The sequence below is a fragment of the Polypterus senegalus genome, chromosome 14 (genome assembly GCF_016835505.1).
Source record: "Polypterus senegalus isolate Bchr_013 chromosome 14, ASM1683550v1, whole genome shotgun sequence".
Classification (NCBI taxonomy): Eukaryota; Metazoa; Chordata; class Cladistia; order Polypteriformes; family Polypteridae; genus Polypterus; species Polypterus senegalus.
Window position 1 is genome coordinate 115,308,469 of NC_053167.1, and position 12,321 is coordinate 115,320,789.

A 12,321-nucleotide genomic window follows, 5' to 3' on the forward strand; every position below is an offset into this window, starting at 1 on the left:
TAAGATTTCATAATTCAAAAATGTAGCAGTTCTTTTAAAATATTGTGAATAATCTTATTGAGTTAACCCTTCTTATAACCGTACAGGAGTGCAGAATTATTAGGCAAGTGAGTATTTTGACCATATCATCATTTTTAATGCGTATATTCCAACTCCAAGCTGTATTAACTTGAATGCTTATTGGATTTAAGCACGTCAGGTGATGTGTATTTGTGTAATGAGGGAGGGTGTGGCCTAAGGAGATCAACACCCTATATCAAGGTGTGCAGAATTATTAGGCAGCTAGTTTTCCTCAGGCAAAATGGGCCAAAAAGAGATTTAACTGACTCTGAAAAGTCAAAAATTGTAAAAGTCTTTCAGAGGGATGCAGCACTTTTGGAATTGCTAAGATATTGGTGTGTGATCACAGAACCATCAAACATTTTGTTGCAAATAGTCAACAGGGTCGCAAGAAACGTGTTGAGAACAAAAGACGCAAATTAGCTGCCAAAGATTTGAGAAGAATCAAACGTGAAGCTACCAGGAACCCATTATCCTCCAGTACTTTCATATTCCAGAGCTGCAACCTACCTGGAGTGCCCAGAAGTACAAGGTGTTCAGTGCTCAAAGACATGGCCAAGGTAAGGAGGGCTGAAACCCAACCACCACTGAACAAGAAACATAAGTTGAAACGCCAAAACTGGGCCAAGAAATATCTGAAGACAGATTTTTTCAAAGGTTTTATGGACCGATGAGATGAGAGTGACTCTTGATGGACCAGATGGATGGACCTGTGGATCAGTAATGGCACAGAGCTCCACTCCAACGTGGAGGTGGGGTACTGGTATGAGCTGGTATTTTTAAAGATGAGCTAGTTGGACCTTTTGCATTGAAGATGAACTCAAAATCAACTCCCAAACCTACTGCCAGTTTTTCAAGACACTTTCTTCAAACAGTGATACAGGAAAAGACCATGATTTTTATGCAGGCCAATGCTCCATCACTTGCATCGAAGTTCTCCACTGCGTGGCCAGCCAGTAAAGGCCTTAAAGATGAAGGAATAATGACATGGCCCCTTCCTCATCTGACCTAAACCCTATCGAGAACTTGTGGGCACTTCTTAAACGCTAGATTTACGGGGAGAAAAACAATACACCTCTCTGAAGAGTGTCTGGGAGGCTGTAGTCACTGCTCCACAAAAGCTGATCGTCAACAGATCAAGAAACTGACAGACTCCATGAATGGAAAGGCTTATGACTGTTATTGGAAAGAAGGGTGGCTATATTGGTCATTGATTGATTGATTGATTTTTTGAAATGTCAGAGATGTTTATTTGTAAATTTTGAGGTGTTTGTTTATTATTCTCACTATAACAGATGAAAATAAACAAGTGAGATGGGAAAATTTTCATTTTTCCTTTAGTTGCATAATAAATCTGCACACTAATAGTTGCCTAATAATTGTGCACACATATGTATTCCCCTGATGATGTTCACACTCACATTTCCGTTGTGAAACATTCAGGTTTCAGGTTTATTAACATTTTGGATTGACTGATAGCACTGTGTTTGTTCCATATTAAAATTAATCCTCAAAAATACAACTTGCCTAATAATTCTGCACTCCCTGTATATGTTGGCTTTGGTTAAGTTGTCATGCATTAACGGGAAAAGAAAATGCCTGGTACTAATTTTGTTTTCCAGTTTATTTGGCTTTATCGAAGAAGTTAAAAGCACGCTTCAGTGTGAGTGTTTGGTATGAATTTTTCTGCTGCAAAAAATTAAGTCTCAGCTAAAACTCCAGTTATGGTATTAGAAATGTTTGCTAACTCCAAAGTAAACTGTTCACTCTAACAGCAAAAATATGTCCACAAGAAAATACTTTTTTAAATTGTTTCATGCATTAAAGTTTTGTCTAATGCAAATACAGAACAAAATCTTTATACTTTATGGATACTGCATCCAAAAATTATACTTTTTAATATTACTCCATATACTTTTGTGTGGTTGACAGAGGAAAAAAAAATTAATCTCATGTTTTCATGCAGAATGAAGAGAAAGATGTTTATAATCAATGGCAGCAGTGACCAATGCCATACAACAACAAAAATGAGAAAACATTGATGGAAAACTAAAATATTGTATTACTAATGTCGCATAATCCACATGTCAGTTATCCATTTATATGCTCAAAACGTGCAAAAAGTATACCTTTTTTTTTTTCTTAAATAGTTACTGCTATAATTGTCAGGATACACATAAACACTAAACCTAAAGCTTCACAGGAAGAAAAACTTGAAATGAAGACTGGGCTCTTGACCAATGAAATCGGGTCCGGGTGGCATGTCTTCAGTTTAAAAAGTCCTTTCCAAAAGGCTATTATAAGAACAAGGACAGTCTGTCATAATCCCAGCAATTAAATAGTGAATGGGTAACACGTATTTTCTTCTGTAAGCATCAGTCATATTTCTTCATTTTGCTCCGTTACTTTTAGTGTAATGTCTCTTTTGTTATGAATTTATCTGATTCATTACAATGGCTATTTTTGTTACTTTAATGTTACTTTTGGGTTTTTTGTTTCATTAAATGTTCCATGTACTAGTATGAAATCTAAGTATGGTACTGAAGTTTTATATCATTACAGAGTAAGATCGAGTACATAGGCAAAATAAACACCTGGAAAATCGTATTCTTTATCCACGTTACACATGGCAATCTATTTTAGGAAAGACATTTTATTTACAATACATTTAGACTAAACAATAAATTTTATTTTCAGAAAAAATTGTCATTGATGACTTTATATATGCAAGTGTAAAGTCGAAGTCATGTTATGCGATTTCAGTCGTTCTGTATTTCAGACTTGCTGTTCACTGTTGTTCATCTTGTCACTGAGCTACGTCCGATAACACAACTGAAAATCATTGGCCGTGTCCTAGTGGCTGTTCTTGCCCCTTTTTGTGATGGCCAGTAATGTGCTGCCTGACCAAGCTGGAGCTATACTAAAGGTTGCCAGCAATCGCACAATCCGCTGCAATCTCAGCCCTTTGTTTTTCTGTTTCTCCATTCTGATGTGGTGCGTAATACATGGGATATGTGACAGACAAGCTTCTCTTCAGTTTGTGAGTTCCTGAACACGTTTCTTATTCTTCATTGGCTGCATTCTATGAATTCTATTTCTGGATAGACATTCATTGCTTGTCAGCTCTTATGTACACAGAGCCCACCCCAATGACTGCAGACAAAATCAGATCTGAATCACTGCGTATGTCGCATTATGCAACTTGCTTCACGGGAGTACCCTGCCAACTGCTTGTGATACTTCTGAGATTATGTAAATGAGGGCTACATCTGAAAATAGCTGGAGAAGTCATAAAATATGACAAGGCCTTAAGAGAGAAAAACATGTGGTTTTATGAGAAGTCTAATTTTGATAGAATGTTTTGGCTACGTAATCAAAAAATATCAGGTTTCGATTTATAAATTTTTCTGATGCAGCATAAGATATTTACAGTTGACTGTGTCTACAATTTAATGTTATTTACATGTCCTATCAAAAATATTTGCATGTAACTAATTATTGCCAGCTGATATTGCAAAAATGTGTATTTTATCTAATTTCCTTTGATTTCTGGTGTTTCCTCTGGTTCCATAATTTCTTCATCCAGGTTTCAGTTAATTCTGAGTAGCAATGTTGGTTTTTATATGTAATCTTTGTTTATTTGTTAAACAGGCGTATTGGAAGAGATATTCTGCCATGAAGCGCTATCAGCACATTAAATGCTGCATTATCATGTTACAAGCCCGGGTACGGATGAAAATTGCATATTCTGCATATAAGAAGTTTCTACAGGCGGTTGTTACTATTCAAAGACTGCACAGAGCCAATTTATTAGCGAAAGGACAACATCGGCACTATTTAGTTCTGAAGGCTTCAGCTGTATTGATTGGAAGATGTTACAGAAGATGGAAAAGCCGTATACTGGCACGACAGAACTTGGCTGCTTCGGTTATACAGTGTTGCTTTCGACGGTGGTGCTCCCAAGTACATGCCAAAAGAAATGTGGCAGCTATTCACATACAAGCATATTACCGTATGTACAGCATTCGGAAGCATTTCATGAACATTCAACGAAAAATTGTGAAAATTCAGGCGTGGTTTAGAGGCTGTATGGCAAGAAGAAAATTTAATCAAATGAGAACTGCTGTCCTTACCATCCAGAGGCATTATAAGGCATTTGTATTTGGTAAAGCCCAGAGACAAAAATACTTGCTTGTTCATAAATCTGTAGTAGTCATCCAGTCATATTACAGAGGAATGAAAGGGCGCTTGATCTACCGACAGATTAAAGCTGCCTGTGTGATTGCATCATTTTGGCAGATGAAAAAAGAGAGGACCCAGTTTTTGCTTGCAAGACAGAGTGTTGTCATTTTGCAATCACATGTAAGATCCTGGCAAGCTCGAAGGAGATACCAAATACTTAAAAGATCAGTTTCCTTAATCCAGGCATATTACAGAGCTGTCACCCTTGGCAGAAAAGTGAGAGAACGCTTCCAGAGTATGAAGTTGGCTGCTATTGTACTTCAGGCAGCATGCAGAGGATGGCATGCAAGGAGAAGGAGGCATATGCTGAAATCTGTGGTGAGAATTCAATCTGTCTACCGTGCTTATGTTGCCCGGAAGAAATTTTTGAAACTGAAACAGGCCACCATTACAATCCAGGCTTATGTGAAGATGACGCAAACACAACAACGTTACACAAAGCTGAGAAATACAGCAATATATATACAGAGGACTCGAAGAGCCAATCAGCTTTGTACTGTTCATGCAGCTGAATTCAAGAGAAAGCGCAAGGCTTGCATTGTCCTACAGGCAGCTGCCAGAGGCTATGTTGTGAGAAAACAGATTCGGACATGTAGAATAGCAGCTGTTAAAATTCAATCAGCATTCAGAATGAAAAAGGAAAGCGCTTGCTATCTTTCAAAGTATAAAGCTGTTCTTGTTCTTCAGAAGCATTACAGGTGTTACAGAGAAGGGATTGCATACAGAACCTTATTTTTAAGGGTCAGAGCAGCAGCCATGTGCTTGCAGGCAGCCTACCGAGGTTACAGGCTGCGTCAAACTCTGAAGCGTCTGCATAAGTCAGCAAGTGTAATACAGAGAGCATTTCGTGCTCGTGTATTAAGGAGAAGGTTTTTGGAAATAAAGAAGAGTACCATTCAGATTCAACGGTGGTACCGAGCTTGCATATTAGGAGTACATCAACGAGTACAGTACAGAAAATTAAAGGTAGCTTCAATTGCAATACAGGCAATTTACCGTGGCAAGGTTGTGCGCACCAAACTACAAAAGTGGCATAAAGCTGCCTTGGTCATTCAGGCATGTTTCAGGAGATACCAGGCTGAGAAAAACTACCATGCTTTAAAGAATGCCACCGTATTCATTCAAAAACGCTTCCAAGCTAAACTTGCTGGTGGCAGACAGCGAGAGAAATACTTGGCTGTTAGGCGTTGTACCCTGAAACTTCAGGCTGCATGGCGAGGAAAGACTGTAAGGCGACGGCTTCAAGTGCAACATCAAGCGTCGGCATTGATACAGAACTGTTACAGGACCTATGTGTTGCATAGGAAGTGGAAGGCTATGCGTTTGGGAGCTGTGAGAATACAACAGGCATACAGGGCCTACACCTATGGAAAAAAGCAAAGAGTAAAATTTCTCCGTTTGAGGGAAGCTGCTGTTACACTGCAGGCCGGTTTCCGCGGTATGAAAGTCCGTCAATGTTTGCAGGCACGTAACAGGGCCGCCTGCAAAATTCAAGCTGCGTACAAAGCTTTTAAAGCCAAAACCAAATTTCATGTTCAGAAGACTGCCGCAATACACATCCAGAGGAGGTATCGGGCCATGGTTGTTGGACAAATTCAGCGTCAAAAATATGTTCAACTACTGCAGGCAACAATTAAACTTCAATCCATATACAGAGGAGTTAAACTGAGGAGGATGGTACAGCAACAGCACGTCGCAGCCACTGCTATTCAAGCTTATTTTCGAATGCACAAAGCTCAATGTTCCTATCTTGCAATGAGACTAGCTGCAACCATTATTCAAGTAAACTATCGTGCCCATCTGAAAAGGAAGCAGGAGCAGGAAAAATATTTGCACATACAAAAATCGGTTATTTTCATCCAGTCTGCATACCGAGGCATGAGAGATCGCCGAATTCTCAGAGAAAGGCACAGGGCTGCATCGGTGATCCAGGCACATTATCGTAAGTGGAGACATTATATTCAGTTTAAAAAACTGAAGTGGGCAGTTATGGTTGTCCAACGAAGGTTCAAAGCAAATCTTCTAAGGAACATTGAAGTCGGTAAATACAAAACCATTCAAAGGGCTACCATTTGCATTCAGGCTGCCTTCCGAGGCATGAAGGCCAGATGCCACCTAAAGCACATCCAGGCAGCTGCACAGCTTATCCAGCACAGGTACAGATGTTACTTACAACACAAAAGATATGTGGTGCTACGATGTGCAACTGTCACCATTCAGAGAAGGTATAGAGCACTTATAGTGGCAAGGCAGCAACAAAATAGTTATCACGATTTGCGCACAGCTGCCATTACTCTACAAGCTGCTTACAGAGGATTGAAAAGTAGGAAAACATTGAAACGGCAACAGAGGGCTGCAGTTGTTATCCAGTCTGCTTTCAGGATGTACAAAGCAGAAATTCCATTCAAAGCAATGAGACTGGCAGCCATTATGATACAGACCTATTACAAAACGTACCTTAAAGGTAAAAAGCAACGAAACCTCTTTTTAAAATACAGAAAGAGTGTAATTATTATTCAGTCCGCCTACAGGGGTATGAAGGTGCGTCAGGAATTGACTAAAATACGCTGTGCAGCAGTGATTATACAGGCCTGGTTTAGAGCGCACAAACAAAGGTGGGATTTTCAAAAGTTGCGTGCAGCAGCTGTAGTTTTGCAGCAAAGGTACCGAGCACAGAAACTGAAAGTTTCTGAAGTAGAGCAATATCACAGAACAAAACAAGCTGTGGTCTGTATCCAAAAATCATTCCGAGCTTGGCAGGCAAGGCAGTTGGGGCACCGTGAGACGGCCGCAGTGCACATTCAGTCATTTCTTAAAATGTATGTCCAAAGGAGAGCTTTCTTGCGTCAAAAAGCTGCTGCAGTTGTCATTCAGTCAGCGTTTAAGTGCTATAAAGCCAGGGCATGTTACAAAGAAATGTGCTTTTCTTCATTAGTAATTCAGAAGTGGTACCGATCTTGTAAAGAAACCCAGTTACAAAGAGCCCAATACCTGGAAATGAAAAAAGCAGCCATCTTGCTACAATCAGTTTTTCGAGGATTAGCTGCTAGGAAACTAGCTAAGCAAAAAGCAGCAGCGTGCAAAATTCAGTCGTTCTTACAAATGGCCATTAGTAGAAGGAAGTTCAAAGAGCTTCGATCTGCTGCCATTACCATACAAGCTCATTACAGGGCCTATATTGCAAGAAGAAAATGTGAAAGCTACAGGAGGGCTGCCCTGGTCTTGCAAAAACATTACCGGGCCTTCTTGATAATGAAACAACAAAGGTTAGCCTACCTTACGACAGTAAAGAGACTCCAAATGCTGCAAGCAAGAATTAGGGGCTTCATCGCACGACAAAGACTCAAGAGACTTCTGAAGAGTGCTACAGTAATACAGGTACTTTTCAAAAGATGTTTTTTTCATTTTACATTTGATGTGGTACTATATGCCTTTGTTACTAATAATTTTGTCAAATGCTTTATGGTCAGTGAAAAGATTGCACTTGTTTATAGCCCCATGGATAGTAATTTCACTAATTATTAAAACATATCTGATAAATGTGCTATAGTTGGAGACCGATTTGAAGCAGGGTCATAAGACAAGGGTATAATTTTGGCCGTGGGAAAAAAAATTCATACGTTAAAGATAAGTTTAGAGCGCAGTAGTGGTTCTCAACCTTTTTGGCCTTGGGATCCAGTCTTACCTATTTTTATTCAGTAATGACTCTTTCTTAGCAATAATTTTAATATAAATTGGTCAACATCCCCGCCTCTCCAAATGGTACACATTAACTATTCAGCATTCTAATACCTTGACAAACGCATTTCATCTATTATGTATTTCTGGATGAGTACCACGCAGGTGTTTAATACTGAATCAAATGTAGTGTCCATTTGTCTTTTTAATAGGAAACATGGGTTAGAGTTTCTGTGCACATGTATGTTGCACAAGGGAAGAAGAGCTGCAGTGCAGTGTAGTGTACTGCGCTTTCTTAAATTTTGCAATTTGTCGTGCAACGAGACGATGCCCAGAGAGCCTGCTAGCTTGTTTTACTAACACTGGGATGTTTTCTGTGCAGCCTGAAGATTTTCATTTTTTCATTCCATAAAGTTGAACAGTTTACTTCTGCAAGTTGAATGCTTTGTTTCAAAATGTCTTTGTAACTGAAAGTTTCATGCTTTTATTTGGTAGTTGCACACTGCAAATGCACAAAGGTCATTGCTCACCTCACTTGATGGTGAAAGTAAACCTACGCTTGTATGTTCTTTTAACATGTCTGTTTGGTTTGTTTTTTTTGGGATGAATCTTTGGAGGCTAATGCAAAATTGGAAGAGTAGGTAATGCTACAGGGCATTCAAGAAACATGTCCATGTTCACTGGCCACCTTAACAAAGCATGCAGTGTATAACATGTCATCTACTTGTAACTGGATTTATGTCGGTCGTTCTAATTTCCCAGTATGCTGGAACACGATGTCTGTTTGACAGGGTGCAGAACTGAAATTAAGTTCACGACTCATGGATTGAGAAATACTGGAATAGGTTTTAGAGTGACTGCCAGGAGTAGTACAGGCTCAGATTATTTGTACGGTAGTAATTTACTAGATATGATTTCAACACTGTACTGATTTGTCACCAGTTTGCAAAGGCAATATGAATAAATGTCCAATTTTAATGTAAAACTTGTTTGTAACCATCTGGGATCTTGTAAGCATTTGAAAAGTAGAAAGGGAAATGACCAGCTTGATGATGGAGCATTCCAAAACAGTCCAGCTCTGGAGTAGTGGGATAATGAAAAACATTCCTAAATGTAATACAATTTTGCTTAAGATTTCTAATTTGGAGTATAATGCCCATGCCATTGTTGCATCAATAATTAAATCCCTTTGGTAGGCCTTTTTTGTTTCTCATTCTCTCTCATTGCTTTTCTTTTTCTTTATAAGGCATTCTTTCGTGGAAGGATGCAGAGGACTCGGTTCCTACAATACAAGAGGGCTACAGAGGTGATACAGGAGCATTACCGTGCATATCTGCTACAGAAGATGGAGAAAGCAAAATACCTAAGAATGAAAGAATCTGCAATTCTTATTCAGGTATTTTAATTTATCATCACCTGTATATTTAGGAATTTGTGAATGTTACATTCCTGAAATATTTGTTAAACATTTGAGCCTATGCTTTTTCTAGGCCCACATAAGAGGCTACCAGACAAGACAGCATATTCAAAAAATAAAAGCAGCCCGGTATATCTTGGCATGGTACAGAGGCTGTGTGGTTCGCAGAGAATACAGGACGAGGCAGAAAGCCATTGCAACAATTCATCACTGCATAAGAACAAAGCTACTCAGAAGAAGGTAATACATTTCTAATCTGCACAACATAGGATTACATTAAATTCACAAGACGAGTTATTCTAGCTCTAGATCACGGAATATAAGAGCCTATCCTAGCAGCACCAGGGCAATGCAAGTACCAGTTTAGAGGAAGGATGCCAGTCCTCCCCTGAGCTCAATTTGCATGCAATCAATGAGGAAACTTTAAAGTCACCTGTTAATCTAATCTGCACGTATTTGTTAATGTGGGAGGAAAACCTGAAAGCATGGAGGAATTCTTAGAGGCATGGGGAACATGCAGGAGGATGATTGTTGTACACAGGTTTTAAATGCACGACTCTAAATGTACAATGCAGCAGTGCTAACTTTTCATATGTTGAATCTTGTTTTACATATGATAATGTTACACACTGTGGTGAAGCGTTTACTGCTGCCTCACATGACCAAGAGACAGTAGACAGTCTGAATCCTAGACTGTTCACTTGCTTGAGTAGAATTTGCTCTACTCTGTCACTGAGGATTTTTCTTTTTTTCACTCAGTTTCTAAAAAATTGCCTGTGTTTGACTTGTCTCTAAATCAGTGTTTTGCAACGTTTTTGTGCCCCATACCCCTAGAAAATGTTTGATTTATGTTTCCACCCCCTACAAAAGTACTATCACAGTTGAAGATGAAGTCAAATGCGAACCACATATACTACAGCAGGTGAAAAAACTGAACTCAATTAAGCTTTAAAATCTGAACATAAAAGAAGAGCTCCAAAACGCTGAAGAAAACATGCATTATAAAACATGCATTATATAATTGAGAAGGCAGCTAAACAATAAGAAGCGGCGAGTGACATATACTATCATATTAATGAGTGCTGCTACTTCGGGAAAAAAAGGTGTAAACCTAAACTTTAAATTAAGTTAATAGACAGGGTGCCGCTGGTGTTTCTCATGCCCACGGGTAATGCGGGATACAAGTTTAATGAGAGGACGAGGATATAAACGAGAGTTTTGATCACTTTGTAACTAAGTTAAAATTGCAGGTGAAGGGGTGTGCTTATGCAAATTCGAGAGACTGTGTTTGTGGGGATTGACAGTTAACGCGGTTGGGGAGTCACGTCATCATATCCCTCCCATTTACCTCATTTCGCTCTGAGCTGAGCTCAGCTAACGGCGCCTTCAAGCAACTTCATCACACTCCCACCAAATACTCAAAGAAAAATCCACAAGTTAATACACACGGTGTCTCTAGAGTTTTTCCACACTCAATGTATTCCTCGCCCCTTTATACCCTCTAATCTCCCATTTCAATTCAGATACCTCCAATTTCCTGTAAGGCTCAGCTGCGCGATGACAAGTAATAAGTCTCAAGGACAGACCCTACAAAACGATGCCATTGATTTCAGGCAAGATTGCTTTTCTCCTGGACAACTATACTTGCATTCTCAAAAGTGAGCTCGCGCAGCTTCGTCATATTACAACCGGAGTGCAGCCAGAAACTTAAGTACCGGGTCTTAAATAACATTAAATTAAGCCGTAGACATCGCAACATCACACAAGATAGCAGCTCACGAGAACGCAGTACGAGTGATCACTTCCATGCATCAAACCTGTTCAAAAAACGCATTACACAATTTACAAGGTGATGGCTTTCTATGGCGTTCGCTTATAAAGCAGCGGAGAGGCTGTGTGAAGGCAGCTTCACAGAAAAAGCGTAGCGCCACACTCTGAATGTATTGCTGGCATCACCGTTATACCCTCTGATCTCCCATTTGAATTGAAATGCCTCAAATTTCCAGTAAGGCTCTGCTTCCGATGACAATTAATAAGTCTCAGGGACACACCCTACAAAAGGTTGCCATTGATTTGAGGCAACATTGCTTTCCTCCTGGACAAAACTATACGTTGCATTCTCAAAAGTTATATACACACCCCGATCTACAATACTGTCAAATAAACGACCCACACACCATAGCGCAACATGAGAGGCTTCACCTTTAGCGGACGCCTTAGGTTCGATTCGCGAGTGGGTGCAGTGCGTGTGTACTGCCTGATGAGCCCAGAATTAGGGCTGCACGTGCGCGATACTTTGCATTATTTGACAGAATTAGGCGGGCACGTGCTGCACTGTTTGCATTATTTGATATTAAAACTATTTCATATATATATATATATATATATATATATATATATATATATATATATATATATATATATATATATATATATATATATATATATATATATATATATATATATATATATCAGCTTAATGATTCATTTTACTCGCAACCCCTGTTTGGGAAGAAGTATGAAAAATATGAGGTTAACGCAGAAAACCAGATCACCAATTTAAGCTTTAGGAATCATAGATACTTTATTCGACATCAATGATTGTTTTGGTAAAGCCATACTCGGTGTAATCCTCCCATGTTATAATATTTCCGCGACAAGCCAAGATTAAATGAACGGAAAAAAGTAAGAGCGAAGCGAGGGTGACGCAGGCAGGCAGGCAACAGCTCAATAGCTCGAATTTGGATATACTACAGTAGGTTCTATATAGTCGCCAGAAATATCTTTGGTAGGAATGGAAGTTGGATTTAGTCTTTAAATTTCTATGGTGAAGAAAAATTTATGCAATGATGATTAAATTTAACTTTCATTCCTACTAAACATATTTCTGTCGACCAAATAAAAATTACTTATATTTAAAATTT

General features: G+C 39.1%; 1 protein-coding gene across 1 annotated transcript in view; it reads left to right on the top strand.

Annotated features, from left to right (window-relative positions):
• aspm (assembly factor for spindle microtubules) overlaps nucleotides 1–12,321 on the top strand; it is a 56,001-nt gene that overhangs the window by 22,583 nt on the left and 21,097 nt on the right. The window contains exons 19-21 of the mRNA XM_039734896.1: nucleotides 3,712–7,680; nucleotides 9,227–9,376; nucleotides 9,471–9,637. Coding sequence (XP_039590830.1) covers nucleotides 3,712–7,680; nucleotides 9,227–9,376; nucleotides 9,471–9,637 — 4,286 coding nt within the window. The remainder of the gene's footprint in view (nucleotides 1–3,711; nucleotides 7,681–9,226; nucleotides 9,377–9,470; nucleotides 9,638–12,321) is intronic.